This window comes from Musa acuminata, chromosome BXJ2-9, assembly GCF_036884655.1.
Source record: "Musa acuminata AAA Group cultivar baxijiao chromosome BXJ2-9, Cavendish_Baxijiao_AAA, whole genome shotgun sequence".
Taxonomy (NCBI): Eukaryota; Viridiplantae; Streptophyta; class Magnoliopsida; order Zingiberales; family Musaceae; genus Musa; species Musa acuminata.
Window position 1 is genome coordinate 524,097 of NC_088346.1, and position 17,247 is coordinate 541,343.

The window sequence follows — 17,247 nt, forward strand, 5'->3', positions numbered from 1 at the left end:
CAATAATGAGGTCGACAGTATCGACCATTCAACACCACTCACTCCCTGTGGATTATAATAATCCAACCATTCTGTGTTAGTTATCAGATTTGACGTCCGATCCGATGTCCATTTTTCTCTTCACAAGCCAATCAGATGCCTTAACTCTCTGTGATGATATTAATATATATACATAATTCTAAAATTAGTTGGTTTCTGATATATGTATCAGTGGTGCATATTTGACGCCACTCTCCACCAGAAAAAGAGGTAGTAGTAGTGCATTTAGATCGTATGCCTCTGTGGATGTTGAGTGCATTAATTGCCCATCGTGATCATACTTTTTCCATACGAATAATTTCGGTGACTGCAGCTGTAATCATGTTTCCTAAGTGTAAGGCTGATTGGGATAAGTCGATACCACAAGTCTGGTGGCAAATTTATGTTTGGAGGGAGACGAGCCACCCGAAATAAGAGAGAGAGAGAGAGAGAGGTGTTTTCCCTTCTGACTTGTTCCACTAAATGACAACCACATGATTCTTTATCCTTTACGCTGCAGTCATTCTAGTGGCCGTAAAGCGTTCGCCAATCGCCCGACATCCTCCGGAGTCTGAGAAGGGGCGAGAAAGAAAGGTCTGCCCCCGGAGAACCTCATCATCCATCATATGTCTCGTAGACACAGCGAATCGACAACTAATAATTGTTACATCAACGCTAAACCAAGAGCCATGCACTATGTATAATTCAAAGATATACTACAACATCGTCACCTCGTTCCCTTGACATCTACCATTAGGTAAGTAGATGTCATATGTCAATCTGCCAATCATACGGGCAGCATACTGACGAAGCCCCGAGTTAGTTTATTAACATATGGCCAGCATATACAACAAAAACGAAAACCTATTAACATATGAGCAGCATATACAACAAAAACGAAAACAACAGGAGACAAAACAAAAAAAACAAAAAACAACCTCCTGCCAATTTGCCAAGAAGCACCGAGTTAGTCTATGACTAACATCAAGCTCTCAGTTAGCACCCCACTCTTTCTAACACAAAAAGAAACGGACCAATGCTGAAAACCTAAAGCATTTCCAGCAAACTGAAGACAAACTTTGCAGGAAGATGGTTACAACTGTTACAACAAATGATGCATCAGGACCAGATCAACCATGCTTTGCTCAGTACCAGAAATGAAAAGCCCCTCACGTCTCGTGGCTGCTTACTGCTTGCTTTCAGAGCAACAATAGTCAGATAGTGATGCATCAAAGCAAAACTCCAACTACAATTACATTCCGAGCATAGCTCAATGCATGATGACCACTTCAGCTTAGTATGAAAAATTTGCTCCTCAAGAGGCATGATGTGGCTGACCATAACCACGGCCCCTACCAGTGTATCCATATCCCCTTCCACGGTAAGACCCTCGAGCACGCCCACCCCCTCGAAGGCCATGCCCACCCCCTCGGCCCGGTCGATGCCTTGTAAAATCACCAAAGGTCTGCATAGAGAAAAGGCATAACTAAATTCATAAACCTTCGTTTGATGATGGCAACACGATCACTTTAGAAACTCCTGTTTACCTCAGTGTCTATCTTCAACTGCTCTGAAAATCTGGTCCTCCCACCCCGAGTTCCCCGATCAAGGGTGGTGCAGGAAAGTGAATCGAAGAAATCATCCTTAACATAACCAGGCTTAAATGAGACAAAGCAAACCAATCAGTGAAGTTAAAGAGAAAAGCACACTGATATATCCACAGGAAAACAATGTAACTAGATAACCAATGACAAACACCAGGAAATCTCATAAATGGACTTTGATTACCTTGATCTCAAGCTTTGGAGCTTCATCTTCTTCCACATCATTATCAATTTCATTTTCTTGTAGTTCTCCATCATTGTCCCCTAAATGGGCTTTATTTTTGCCAAGATGACCCCAGACTTCATCTTTGTTGAATTTTTCATTCATTGCCATAAAATCAAAGTCTTCAGTGAACTTCGTCACACGGCGCGAGTACTGCATCGCCCGACAACAAATGCTTACATATGATACATCAAGAGGAAAAAGAAAAAGTCTCATGAATGCTAATGTGCAATCCTTTTCAGGGAAAACAAGCATCATAATGAAAATGCATTAGTAATCCTAATAGTAGTTTCTGGAAACAAACATAATGATGTAACACTGCAAATACAATGGTAATACTAGCAATGCATCTTCTGGAATGAAGAGAATACCTCTTGGACATACATGTGAAACAGACCATCTGAGTCCAATATAATATGGAGGTGGAGTTGATATTATGTCGAGGGGGTTAATTAGGTAAGAAGCACAAGAACTACACACATGCATTCTTTCCTGAAAATAAGTTGTACTCATTATATAACCATGTAAACAAGTTACATTAGCCTCCAAAGAGCTTATCAGCAAGGGAAACCTTTCCCTAGTAGTTATGGCCTAAAAGGTGAGGCAAAAACATAGACAAAAATTTGCTTTCATCGTGTTGTTTCTACTATCTAATTTTATAAGAGGGAAGGGAACCAACAAAAGCAATTCTGAGAAGCATACAAGGATAAATTGTATGCAACATTATTCAAAGATCTCCAAGTAGCTCATTTCCTAAGAAAATGGGACAGAAAAAATATGCCAGTAGTCAAGTCTATAGCAAAAGAAAAAAAAATTAGGTACCTCATTTCCTCTTCCTCTTCCACGACCCCTATTATAATAATGGTGTGAAGCAGTTCCATTTGGCTGGACATACAACATGCATCGGCGTTAAATGCATATCGTGTATTATCTCTAAGAAAAAGAATTAACAAAATATAGAATGCCTTGAGACAGTAAATTTTTAGCAGCTGAAGTGTCGAATGGGTTGCATGTCACCATGTCTCCACATTCTATGCTATGTAACCAGCATACCTTATGCACAGTTGATTTTGGCAATGGCAATATCGGCTCGTTGGCTTCAGCTGTCACATTAGATGATGGTTCAGGGAATGCCTTGGACATATCTTCAAGCGCTTTAGCATCAGCATCTGTATGGCTTGTCTGCATGGGCTGGGAGGAAGGAAGCAACGGGTGGCCAGTCTGCAGTGAATGATTTTGCGTCTCTATGGCTACTGGTTTTTCTACTTGACTTGAACTAGATGAAACAACAGCGGGTACTGGTTCTGAAACAAATCCATATGCCAATGTTGAACCAGGAACTGTACTAGGCTTGCTACCGACAACAGGAGTACTCTGAGGTGTGGCCACAGTTTTCTCAAGATTAAAAGTCAAGGGAGGCACCAAAGGCACACTAAGAATGATAGATGATGGAGCAGGAGATTTATCAGGAAACAGAGTTGATGATGCTTCCACAGATAACATGTTCATTGAAGATGGTCCCAACATCGATGGCAATGGACTAGAGGTTAGAGTTGGGTTAGCACTAGTATGTGGATACATAGGAGGAAGCTCCGACAAAGTTGGGGATCCAGATGGTAAAGATGGATTTATTCCAGGATATTGAAAGGGGTGCTGCATGGCGTGAGGAATAGGCAGTCCTGGAGGAGGCTGGAGTACTGATGGTTGTTGCAAATGAGGAAGCCCGCTAGATGGGGCATAATATCCTTGCCAATACATGGGTGGCATCACAAGCCCAGAGCCATTTGCAGTGGGAGGCATGGGTGAGGGACCCCAAGTACCCACACCTCCCCCAGGCTGATAAAGAGGCAAATTTCCATGAAGTGTTGACCTTGGGAGTCCTAACTGAGCTGCATGGGAACTAATATCTGCTGCACTTCCACTACCAGCTGAAGGCACGCTTGTAGACGTAGATGTCGGACCAGCATAATGTGACTGCCAAACATTTCAAGATATTCATAAGCAAGGAGTTAGATGACTACCCAATATCCAAGGTCATTTTTATACCCGAATTATAGCAGGATCATTGTTTATGGGTGTTGACTGTGCTGGCAGAGAGGACTTCACTTGCAAGTCCTGCAGCAACAACAAATGACAATATTAATCTCAAGAAATGAACCATTTAGGAAACATAAGCTAGAACAAAAAAGATCTTTCAAGCTATGAGAACTTAGAACAGCCAAATTAGTTCAAGTACACCGGACAAACAGTAGCATGGTACATTATGTGCTTTACATACGATTCTCAAATCTAATAATCAAGAATGGTGGACAAAGCAACAAAATTGGTAAAAATCAAGCAAGAGTAGTCCACTAAACAGAATATTTCCAATATCAATGATTTGATAAAGAGAGCGGTCATATAAACACTGACAACAGTGGAAAAGAATGCACAAATCCTAGAATTCAATTTAAATTAAAAATATAGAAATCAACCACCAAGAGAACAAAAACTATAGATTATGTAACACCTGGTAAATCACCACTCAAAACAAATTATGAGATCGAGCAATGCATTGAAATAAATGATGAGCTGATCATCTGTGTTATTGTCCTTTGATCAGGCCTCAAGTTTTCAAAGATACACCATTAGAAAAAGAAATCATATATCAAAAGAACCAAGATAATATACATCTATATTGACAACAACAACAACAAACAAACCATAAGCTCCAATTATTTGGGATCGGCTACATATATCTTTTGTTGCCAATGAGATCTGTAAAAAGTCATATGCTCAGTTAAGCTTAAAGTACTAAAATCTTTATTTATAGTTTCTAATAAGGTATTCATAGGTCTTCCTCTACCTTTCCTCGCACCACTAATATCAATTGCTTCACCTCTTCTAACTACCATATCCATAGATCCCCTAAGCACATGTGTGACTCTGATCTCCTCGTACCACTTAGTATGACTCTGATTACCTGTATGCATCTCCATCATCGTGTCATACTACTGAAAACTATCACATCCTCAAGTTCCACTCTGATACTAGATCACTACTTTCTCTGATGCCTTTGAGAATCATATCAACTCCATATCTGAGTTCCAATGTTCTCCAATGGTTGTTCCATAAGAACTAAGACTCCGTCTTTATTTTCATACCCAACAATTCAAATAACATGTAATTCAAGCACCAGCTCAAAATCACATGCTAACTGCATTTATTTGATCATAATAACATATAATCTGTACATAAACAGACACAAACTTACAAATAGTATTTTCCCTTGAAACACCTGCAAATCCAAGCTTCACACAAATTTCAATTTGTTTCCCAGGAAAGTCTTGTAACCCAATCTGATACAAGATACTTTCTCCCATCATTCTTATATTTACATTCTCTTTCCACCACATAGGCGTATATTGAGTTCTCATGTCTTTGAAAAGATGAACATTCTACAAATCCCCAAGTACCCAGTTTGAACGAAAGTTGAATTCACAGAAACCAAATCATTCTCAAACAATTTCCTTAAAGATACCAACAAATGTCTGCTTAGTAAAAAGATCATTGAACACTATGGTCTTTCGTACATCCTAGAAGTGTCAATCCAAATGTTAGCACAAACTGAAAAAAAATAGCTATCCTGTTAATGTTGGGAATTCATTATGCCACCATATATTTATAGTATTGATAGTCATACTCACATCTTAGACCTTATTAATAATTTTATCCATCCATTCCATAAAACATTTGAGATTATGCCTCTTCAATTACCTCATGGAAATTTAGCCTCATGCAAAAACTTCCACCTTAAGAGGCTAGGGTTCCAAAAATCATCATAGATTAGTAATTAAATGTTAATATAGAGACATGATTATACAGGTAAATAGAAGAACCAGTCATATGATTCCAAATGAATCATTATTAAGCTACTTGGTCCTCGTAAGAAAATATAAAAACCCATTTATATTCTAATTAGACTCTATAGCAACCAAAAGAACACTTGCAAAACATGAATCAGCATAATTTGGAGGAGGGGGATCTATACACATTCATTTAAAAATCTGAAGTGAAAACATGAAATAATTAAATTAGACAAGCTAGACAAAATTACAATTTCTGATATTTTACCTGCAATTATTGTGAAGCATACTTTTATGTTTGTGTACCTAATTCTTTGTAGTTGACAACAATATTGCAGTACAGATGCGGTTTGGGTCAGAATTCTCAGTAAGTTCTTAGTAATACATGGCACACTTAGAGGCATACATAACAGTCATGATCAGCAATGATGCTAAGGGGCAAACAAAAGGACTGTAATAATAAACTAATACCAAATTTATAGAGGATGAAAGCTGTATGACATTGATGAACCATAAAACACAAAACTGAAAGAAAAAAAAAGAAAAAAAAGAAAAGACCAATATGCTAGTCTTTTTAGTTCAAATTACAGTGTTCCTAAATGTTCTTCAAGACATGGTTGTTGTTAGTCTTTTGACTTCGGAATTCATTTAGCTTACTTACCCTACAGGAGAGAAAAGACATATGTAGTTTGGTTACTCATGTACCTTGATGTCACTTCCTCGGAAGAGTATGTATTCGTAAATTTTTTCACCAGCAGGAATTTGTGGTCCATCCTTCTTCCGACCTTCAGTTCCAAATGAGCGTACTGGAATCATTTAAAAGAGAAATAATTAAGGTAACTAATACCAACACTGAAGAGAAATGTCTAGGAAAAGAGTATGAAGGAATAACAACTTCATTTCCTGAAATTCCACAAGAAAGGAGCAAACCTATGAGCATTCCTATAATGGAAAACAGTACACCATTGTCAAATTACCTCTTCGCCAAACTGAACATGTAATATCCTGATTAAGATCTGATTAGTCCCATTTACTCATCCCAAAGGAGACATTTCATAGGATCACCAGGATCCCTAGTAGGTGATGCCAAGAAAAGCCTCAAGGCAAATCCCACTCCCATTAATTATTGAGCTAGTATGTTATTCAGCCATGAAATAACTATAATGACAACCTCAGTGTTGCATATCAAAGCCGCTAAATGTTTTTTATCAACTCATTTTTCAATGCAAATGTCATTTGCTGCCACCCTTAATCTCGATAAATAAGAAAGCCAGTATCAAACATTAATCATTACTTGTAGTTGAACATCAAATAACAGTTTTAGTAGGTACATATCACGGACTTGAAGAAGCATACAACAATGAAACAGAATACTCCAATTAAACCTACTTAAAAGAGAAAGATACAAAATAATTTTAGCTTACTATGTGACTTCTGCTATAACTCTGTCAAGACAAGGTCTAATTTTCAGGTTGATGGGCTTAATAATAGATAAAATCATGTTTCAACTAGTATTCTTTGAAGGAATGCAACCTTCGTCAAGAAAATCATAGGTAGCACTATGAATCAGTAGATCTATTAGGGTGGGTAAAAGCAATTGATATCAAAGTGCACCCAGTACCACACGTGCAATGAGTGGGTCTAAATAAGAAAGATTGCCTACGGATGGTGCAAGCATATCATGCATAGAGTCATCACTAGACCATGGGCCTGATGTGTCACCAATAGAAAATGAAACTTGACTATATGTTGGGCCTTGGCAAGGACATCAAGACTTTGGGAGAGAGATCATGACATCCCAATTACATGGACATATAGGATCAGATGGATATACTAATGATACGGGTGTATATATCTTAGATACATGATCATAGGGTTCTAATATCCAACTTATTTGGTTATTGAATCTATAAGGCAGGTTGCATGCATATGTACATGAGGCTCATGGCCAAAGGTAACGATGTGAGAGTCATAGTAATTTTGAAATGTTATGAGTCACATTGTATCGATGTCAATAAAGAATCACCAACTATTTCTATTTTTATGAGAATTTGTACATGACATGTGTGTGTGCATGCACATGCACTCACAAAAACTGTTTTCTATCACTGATCTCTAGTTTGTACAGTGATGTGACAAGAACATTCTGGTCCAGATGACAAGGCATTGTAAAAGGAATAACAGTGCATCAGATGTCTAATTGAAGCTTCCAAGAATTAGAAAATAAGATTAAAAAAAAGAAGCAAATTTGGAAGCATTCAAATTCACCGCCGGCCATCAAGAGAGTGAACAGAAATAGGAGGATGCTGGGCCAAATGCTCACCGTGCTCCTGAAACAGTGACAATGTCTTACAAGGCTCTAATGCTTCACAATGTTAACCAAGAGAAAAGAAGAAAACACAATGAACTGAAGCTGGACAATTTCTTTTGGAAAGTCACTTAGATGATGCACTAATTTTGTTTGGCGTAAACATCAGATACCATGACATAACAAAAACTTGAGCATGAAAGTGTAACTAATAAAAATTATGAATAGTATTCGGGTACTGCTAATCGGTCGCTGCATCATAGTTTGAGCACTACAATCCTCTTTCTTGATACCAGTAAACGAGATGCTCCCAACAAAGAAACACAGGAACCTGAAGATTCTAAACCAGAGGAGCAAACCGTTAACTACCCTTCAGATTACCCTAATTTGATATATAGCAGACGTAAAAAACGAAGAGTTCGTTAAACAAAAAGCAAAATAGATCACTCCGTGTACATAATGGTCAAATTTGAACAGACTGCAGCTTATCATGGTACAGGAAGACTACGCAATCAGCACATTTTCAGATCAAAACTAGGAGATTTAGAAAGGGATATAATTTTTTTTTAAAAAAAAGAAGGCCTAAAATCAAACGAGAACGATATAAACAATAATAATGATTATAAACGGAACTCCACTACGAGCCTCAGACAAGCCTAACCCTAATCAACGAAAGGCCCTTCAACGACGAAACCCTAGCAACCAGAAAATTCGACAAAAGAAAAAGAGAATTTTTTTTCGGGGTGGAGACCAAATCCTCATGAGGAATGGCTAAGAGGAGGCAAGAAGAAAGAGGTGAAAGAAACAAAAGGGAGGAGGGAGGAGGGATCTACCGTTGCTCAAGCCTATGTTGGATTCCTCGGTATTGATGCTGTAGAGGATGCCCTCGTATCTAATCTCGCTCTTGGAGGTCAAGCTTATCAAGCTCCCGATGTAGGAGTCCGCCGACGGCCCCGATCTGGATGTCTCCGCCGCCATCGCCGGCGCCTCCCAGGAGGAGGGATCAGAGAGTTAGATAGATAACCAAAGAGAGACTGGGTTGGGATCTCGGGAGGCTACGACGACACACAGCCCAAAGGAAACCTCCTCCTTTCCGCTTTCTTCCACTTTGCAGGGTGGAGAGTTTCCCAACTTCGTGTCTTAGATCCCTACTCGGAACGAAAGTTGGCATCGGATGAGGCTGGGGGAAAAACGCGATCCCTCGTCCCTTCCGGATGGTGGTCATCGATTAGGGTTCCTAACTAGTGGTTTGGTTTGGTTTGGCTTGGTTTGGTCACGGCGGTCAACGCGAACCAAAAGTTGGGCCTCGTTTCCCCCTTCCCGCCGTAATAAAAGCTATCGAGTGCTTCGGCTTGCCGTTGTGTTCTTCTGCGATAACAGACGAGTTAATGTGATGATCCTGCACTAATCCTAAAGCAGCACGGATGCATCACGGCAGCGATGTCCATCCAACCTCGACCCCACGCCACGCACTCGCCAACCCTCTCCACAACGGTCATTGTCTAAAATTATACGTATTTATATTTTCGTGAGGCTGTTGTTATTTGTAAATAGATCTACGCATATTATTCCATGGTGTCGGTATAATATTTGTAATAATTAATTTTTTTATCGGAAGATTAATATTTTGAGATTTGAACATGTAAATAGGATAAACAATACTGTTACTCATAACCTTGTCGATCAAGATCCTTCCTTTTATCTTCTCCTATTTTCGATGATTTTTTTTTTTTATAGACTTTTTGATGTTCTTGAAGGTTGATATTTTCTTTTTTTTTAAATGTTATTTCGACTATGGTATTATCGTACTCATCGATGTTTTGTTTTGATCCACCATCCTTCAATTTTTTTCTTTTTTGAAAGAAGAAAAATCTTATATTAACTTAACTATTGCTAAAGAAAGAATTTGAGTGTTTAAAAGAAGACCAAAAACATGTTGTAATGTCTCTGATTAGTCTCATGTCGAAAGTGGATAAGATTAAGATTGACTTATAAGGATATGATAAATGTATTATTATCAACTTCAGTTTAAACATTTTGATCGGTAGCTTAGACCAAACGAAGTTGATAGACTCAAGTCGTGACATTTGGTATCAAGACCGACTTAGCATTTAGGCATAACTTGAATAAAATATATTATAGGATATAAAAAAACTCTAGTGACATAATAACTAACATGGATGATTATGATGCATTAAAGCGGACGTTAATGTTTGTGATGATCATATGTTAATGCGCTTGATTATTCATGTATTTCAAGTATATTGAATTATCATTGGAGATGTAATCGAATGAGAACGTAGAATACATTCATTTATTAAGGATCTATAAAAAAACATGATAGGTATATTGTGTATCTCTTAACATTCTTTGAATCATCCAAAGTGATGGATTCTTTTTCAACTTCACAAGTTGATAAAATTCATACCAATCATCACTTATGTGAACTATTTCCAACCCTTAGGCATATAGTTATCTTAATATTTTTTATTATTATGTTTTATTTTTTTGAACTTTTCTCAATATAATATGAAATAAGTTTTTATTTTATGTCATGTCATGTCATACCGTTGGATTCGGTATTTTTACATGAACAAAAGAGAAGTCACGTCTTTCACCAAACATTTGACTAGGCAAAAAAAAGACTAATAATAATAATAAACCCTTATGATACGAAAAGGAGTAGCTCTATGAATCCTTCGTTTGACTACCTACCGGTTTAGGTGTTGGGGGTGGAATGTCGTACAAGTCAATTCAAATGCCTTTTTTCGATGCCTTGTTTGGTCAATTTATGAAGCCCGTTCATCGATTTGATCGTCGTGTTGCCCAACCTCATGTAACAAAAATATTTTCTCAGAAAATGAGTTTAGATATTATATTGGACATAAGCATATGAGTTTAGCAGTCACACGATGTACTCATCGGTTAAAGATTTAAAGTATTATTTTTGAAAAATTTTAAGATTTTTTTTATTTTTATAATAAATTAATTAGATAAAATTTTAGAGATAAATAATTTCTTGACTTATTATTATTCTATACCTATAAATTATTATTCCATCCAATTCTCAAGTGATCATGTCTATAAAGCTCAAATATATTAGTAGTTTAAAATCTTATAAATATTTTTTAAAATTTTAATAGATTTTTTTATCATATTTTTAATTTGATTTAATCTTATATTAATATTACCTTATTAATTTACTATTATTTGAGAAAAAAAAAATACACTTATACGTGATTTTTTTCTTCATATTTTTATATTATTAATGATAACCAAATTTAAAATTTTTGTCCCTAACCGTGTTCCTAATAAGGGAGTAGAGTTGTATTGTGTTGGATGGGACTGAAATGATTTGCTATAGTAATACGACGATGTAAAGTGCTTGTTGTTTATTTTAGTTGGTTTAATTTCTCAAAGCATTCTAATCATTTGGACTAATTATATATTATCTTTTTTACTTTGACTTATTAGGATTTGTACTTAAAAGATTTATATTAACATCTCTACGGTTTTAAAAGTGAAACAAATAATCTCATTTGTCATAACTCAGTCAGTTACATTAACGGAAAAACACAACATATGACGCTATGTATTGGATCGACACGAAAGTGATAGGCAAAAAGATAATCTCAACATCCCTTTCGTTTTCGGTGACAAGTAGTTTGGTGAGTGTGTCATCGATCATGGAAAGGAATTAGATGGAGTTAAACGACCAAATATCACCTCCATGGAGGAGGAGATACCCAAAGCTAACACATCGAGGAATCTTTAAGAGGCCGACATTGAGGAACGCAGTAGCTTTGGACCTCCCCGTCTTCATAGAAGCCTCCGCCAATCGAACGCGATCATTTAGAGGCTCAACGTCATCATCGCTCAGAAGCTGACGATGAGGAATGTAGCGATGATGAGAGGTGTGTGATGGTTTATCACGCGAGTTGGACTGGTTCAATGAGGAATTGGTCCGATTGATTAAGCCTAAGTTAGATTCAATTTTGAGTCAATTCCCACGGTACCAAAAAAAGGGAAGAAAGAAGGAGATGATACCTTATTTCCTTTCCCTTACCCCCCTCTGGAGCTCTCATTCCCTCGCCCTCGCCCTCTTTTTGTTCCTCGTTCTCTCCAATCTCTTGGGATAAGTAGTGAGTAGTGCTAGTGCATTGCAAGCGATGGTACGATCACGATGAGGATCACGATGTTGAACACTCTCATGTGCAGCGATGCATCGTGTGAACATGATCGTATGATTGGCATATGACGATTTCTCACGTGAGTTGAAATATAGAGAGCAAAGGCTCCCATGAAAAGCGGGAGGCCCGTAGTCATTATGTTCCTCACCGTTAGCCTTTGAACGTTGCTACATCGACATTAAGCATATTATTGATGATCGTTCTCGCTATGCCAAGAGCCAAGCAAATCATGTGGCAAAGCGATTGGGCCTCCCCCTCTTCATGGGAGCGAGCCTTCGTCTTCATCGACCTCTCTGTCACTTACTTCACGAAGGTCATTTTCAATCGTCTAATCTTATCCGGTCTCTCTTCGTGATCCATGACATACTCATTAAAATAAAAGGTCAATTTAATCACTGTAGCTACTAATTACATTATTTGTTTCAATTTATTTTCATTACGGAACAAACGTGATCTCAGCAAGAATATTTTAATTACCGAAACAACGATTAGGAAGCATTAGGGATAATCTATAAATTACTCGCGAGCACTCGACTTCGTTTTCTTCGTCTCCTCCAATTCTAATTCTAGGGTCGCCCTCTCTTCTCTTCGATCTACCCTCGACGTAAAGCTTCTTTTCGATCCAATTTCCAATCTCGGTGAAGGGAACTCGCGGATTCTTGTTGTCATCGTCTCCGTTTTTTTCCGGGGATGGCCATCTTTTTGGGGTGGTAATGGGGCCGGATCGAGAGTTGGTCTTCGGAGTCTGGGTCCTGTCCCCCTCCTCCAATTTCTGTTCTCGTCGGATCTGGGAGTTTGAGGTGGGTATCGTGATGTCTGCGCCGCAGAAGAAAGGGTGATCGGCTCGTCGCCCCCTTTCCGAGACGGGAGTTGCAGCGGAGTGGTCGTCTGGAACCGGAAGAGCGTGATGGAGGAGGTGCTACTGCCACCCACCCCTCTTTGCCTCCGGATCTTGATGATCACGTTGTTCTCTGAGAATGTAGCACCGGTAAATTGCCAAACCAGATGGCGGTCTCCGGCTCGGTTTCTCTGCTTCTGTGAGTACATTTTCATACGATTTATCTTACACAGTGTCTGCACCGAAGCCTATGCTTAGAAAAAGCAGACATGCTCATTTCTCTTCTGCATCATGGTACGGGCGATCAAAGTGCAGGCGTCAAATGTTGAAGCAGCGCCTCACAGTTCATGTGATTTTAATTGCAGCGGTGGATTTGGGTTTCGCGAGGATCGACCGACTACATTTGTCATGTACTTTCTGCTTCCGGTCGTGCAAAGAGGAGTCTAAATGCTTGGCATCACAGGAATAAATGCAAAGCCCACTCAGTGCTCGCGTACATCCATACAAAGACAAAAACCACAGCTTGGGAACTGGAAGCAACCTGCCAAATATAAAGCCGGGACGGAAAGGGACTCGGCCTTCTACTGCACCTCTTTATTTGTTCAAGGGCAAAGAGGGTGGTCCAGAGCAACAGATGCGATGCAATGCGATGGTAAGCTCTGTCTGGGGCATCATACGACCATGTGGTTCCCCTACTGCTTCCGCGCAGCCGATGCAGGTAGATATGAGCTCTTATTTCTTGTTGTTGTGGAAGTTCATCGTAGTAGCTCTTGTTTAATAATGCTGAAGGCTTTATACCTGCATTGTCTTCCCAGTATATTCTAATAGCTATCATACGAGTCACAAATTAGAATTGTCACTACTCTGTTAGCTTAAATATGCATTGCTTTGGCTTTAGAGTATGAATTATTACCTGTGACAAGATCAAATCCAGCTTTTGTGAGCAACTTTCCGAGATTAATAACTTAGGAAGTATGCCTTTTTATTTATTTATTTTTTATTTTTGCTGGCTGAAGTATCTATCTCACACACACTATTTGGTTGGGAAGTCTCTTCTCCCAACTTCTAAATATGCAATGCTGGGGAAACTTTATTCTTCTTTATTTATTTTGTTGTAAACTGTTTGACTCTTGCAAAGCTTACTCGTAGCTTTTTTGAATGACTCTGACAGAAGGAATAGGATGAGGGTAAAGGAAAAGTTCACCGATGGTCCATATCACACTATGTTTTGTCTTTGTCCAACCCGGAAGCATCCCGAGGGTTTTAATGACGAGCGAGCAAACAACCTCAAATCATACGATGCGTGCATCAGCAGGTATGCTTGTTATTAACTGAAAGAAACACACCAATAATTATCATGCATGCTTGCATGAGTCCAAAACACTGGGTTTCTTCTTTTTTCGTCTCGGAACAAAGAGAAGGCGGGCGATGTAATGGCAGTGCTAATTGCCTGCATCGAGAGTCTCTTGTAATTAATTTCATCTTCTGAGGTCAATTAAGGTTCTCTGTTTAGGTAACAGTGGATGCCGTATCTCAGACTCTACTCGAGATATAAACCATCTTTTGGCCAATGTAGCAAAGAGGGAGTAGACTTGTGTGAAAAATGGTCCTCCACAAGATGAAACCAGCCCCATCTGCTCTCTGTTTCTGCTATCACATCATGCATGTGAGACGGTCCCCGATAGCAAACCTAATCACCTCCGATTCACCGAGAGTACGTCTTTCACGGTTCTTTCCCCTCGCTTTCAGTCTGGTCTGCTGTCATTTCTACATCGACCCTTCATCCGTAGTCATTTCTACACATCAATCAACCCTTCACTTCTCTCACTCTCACTGTGTTCTACTTTCAGCTCTTTCTGTTTTGAGACCCGACTCTCTCCCTGTTGGCTTTTGCCTCCCGCACTAGTTCTTGGAGAACGCTCCAACATAGTCTCTTCTTCCTTTGGTGGCCGAGCGTCTTTTGCAGTCACCGCTCTCTATTTTTGGTTTTTGATGGTCCTGAGGAGATGCAGGTTTCCTGTTCCTGCGATCATTCTTTGATACTCTCCTTCTTGCTTCTGCTAGTGTGAGATTATTGGGCTTCACCCACGAGGGAGGCTGTGCCTCTTCTCGACTGTCGTACACTGTGTCGCCTTGATCAATAATAGTCTCACTTCCTTGTTGGTGTCTCGTGAAGGTAGTTGCTCCTGCTCCGACCCCCTCGATGTTCCTCCCCAGATCTACTCTTTGACTTCGCTTCTTTGATTAATGTTAAACTCCTCTGCTTTCTCTTCATGCTTCTTCTCCTTCTCAGTTGACTGACACAGGTCTTCGCCTTGCACTCCCCTCGTCACCTAATCCTCTCGTTTCGTTATTACAGATGAGAAGAAGCACTTCTAGTTGGGCTCTTCTTCCACTCTCGCTCCTCCTTATCTTCTTCCATGTATCATCTGAAGGAGAAGTGTCCATAGCTCCCATGCAGAGGACAGAGCAAGAAGCTTTGTATTTAGTTATTCAAGACGTTGTTGGTAAACGGTGGAATGGTTCACAACTTTATCCCGACCCTTGCGGATGGACTCAAATCCAGGTACTTGCGCTTGGTAGACAATCGCCATGTCTTATTTCCTCTGTTCAAACTTCTTTTTCTTTCCATAGAACCAACTCCTTACGAGAGTTGAATCGTTTGATTCCGGTCTTCGGTTGTCATGTGAAGGCATCACTGAACTCTCCTTAGCTCGGAATTTGATTTCTGGTTTGTAGGTTGATTCTTTTCATTTAACGATGATAGTTTGATGATCGACCTTAATAATCCGATCATGGATTCTGATACAAGTCCTCCTCTCGCCATGAACGCTGACTACAGGGAGTGTCATGCGATCTGTTTGACGGGATGTGGTACGTCACCGGCCTAAGCATCGGTCCGCTCCTCGACGGCTCACTCGAATGCGCAGAGGATGCAGTGTTTAGTCCACTGCTATTCGAGTTGAAGCAACTCAGGAGGCTTTCCTTCTTGGGTTGCTTCTCTTCGCATCGCCAGACCACCATCCCCTCGCGCCACTGGGAGAAGCTAGCTGGAAGCTTGGAGACTCTGGAGTTTCGATCGAATCAAGGCCTCGTCGGTGAAGTCCCGGCCGACCTCGCTCAGCTCACAAGACTGCAGTCGCTGGTGCTTGTCGACAACTCCTTGTCTGGCGAGTTGCCACGGGAACTCGGCAATCTGGCTCGGCTCAAAAGGCTAGCGCTCGCCGGGAATCGATTCTGCGGTTACATCCCGGCTTCTCTTGGGAGCAACATGGCCGAGCTGTTGATCTTAGACCTGAGCAGGAATTCTCTGACCGGTTCTCTTCCTTCCTCGCTCGGCCATCTTGCTTCGCTCTTAAAGCTAGACCTGAGTCACAACCTCCTAAATGGGAGTATCCCATCGGAGCTCGGAAGCCTCGGGAGTCTTACTCTACTCGACCTCAGAAACAACGAGCTATCCGGTGTTCTGGCTCGGGCTCATACTCTGCACCGCATGGTCTCGCTCCAAGACTTGCTCCTCTCCGACAACCCATTGGGCGGGAGTCTATCGGAAGTCCAGTGGGAGAACCTCGCCAACCTCACCACCCTGGACCTTTCTCGTGCCAACTTAAGCGGAGCAATTCCAGAATCGATCGCGGGGTTGAAGAGATTAAGGTTCCTTGCGTTGGATAACAACCGGCTCTCCGGCAGCGTTTCCCCCAAGCTTGCGACTTTGCCTTCTCTGACTGCGCTCTATCTCAATGGCAACAATTTGACAGGGGAGCTCAGGTTCTCCGACGAGTTCTACCGAAGAATGGGGAGGAGATCCGCTTTTTGGGACAACCCATACCTCTGCCATGGTTCAGTGGGTATGCCGACAGGCGTAGAACAATGCAAACAAGCGCAGCAGACGACGTCTAATCCAGAAGACAAGGCTGCATACGATGGGAACCCCGGTAAGAGTTGGAGCATGTCGACCTCGTTTGGCTTACCGGCTTCTTCAATTAGTGCTTGGTGGGGAGTACGTGTTCGAGAGTCGGTGGTCGCGCTTCTTTTGGTCATGTTGTTGGAGACGCTCTTAATCATGCATCCATAGACAACCTTCTTTTTTTTGGCTGGTTGGGGAAGGAAACATCTCGGATGGCGCTTTGTGTCCGTCCTGCTTAACCCACGCTACAAACAACTGCCCAAAAACACTTCTTAATAGCAGTAGAGTAATTAACCCGTGTTATATAGATTGGA

At 40.3% G+C, this 17,247-nt stretch overlaps 2 protein-coding genes across 4 annotated transcripts; one reads left to right on the forward strand and one right to left on the reverse strand.

Moving 5' to 3' along the window:
- Positions 1 to 864: 864 nt before the first annotated feature.
- Positions 865 to 9,294, reverse strand: LOC135622259 (protein decapping 5-like). The gene is made up of 8 exons (XM_065123945.1): positions 8,832 to 9,294; positions 6,396 to 6,496; positions 3,892 to 3,960; positions 2,899 to 3,819; positions 2,668 to 2,730; positions 1,807 to 1,998; positions 1,566 to 1,676; positions 865 to 1,483 (listed from the first exon to the last, which is right to left on the reverse strand). The coding sequence occupies exons 1-8, from the start codon at positions 8,974 to 8,976 to the stop codon at positions 1,334 to 1,336; spliced, it is 1,752 nt and encodes a 583-aa protein (XP_064980017.1). The 5' UTR covers positions 8,977 to 9,294; the 3' UTR covers positions 865 to 1,333.
- A 5,557-nt stretch (positions 9,295 to 14,851) lies between these two features.
- On the forward strand, positions 14,852 to 17,117 carry LOC135582357 (piriformospora indica-insensitive protein 2-like). Of its 3 annotated transcripts, none has more exons than XM_065123948.1 (3): positions 14,852 to 15,275; positions 15,386 to 15,592; positions 15,869 to 17,117. In XM_065123948.1, the coding sequence occupies exons 2-3, from the start codon at positions 15,386 to 15,388 to the stop codon at positions 17,099 to 17,101; spliced, it is 1,440 nt and encodes a 479-aa protein (XP_064980020.1). In that variant the 5' UTR covers positions 14,852 to 15,275; the 3' UTR covers positions 17,102 to 17,117. The 3 variants fall into 3 exon arrangements, with proteins under 3 accessions (XP_064980020.1, XP_064980019.1, XP_064980021.1); XM_065123947.1 differs by having other exon boundaries at positions 14,852 to 15,202; XM_065123949.1 differs by lacking the exon at positions 14,852 to 15,275 and having other exon boundaries at positions 15,471 to 15,592; positions 15,766 to 17,117.
- The last annotated feature ends 130 nt before the right edge of the window (positions 17,118 to 17,247 follow it).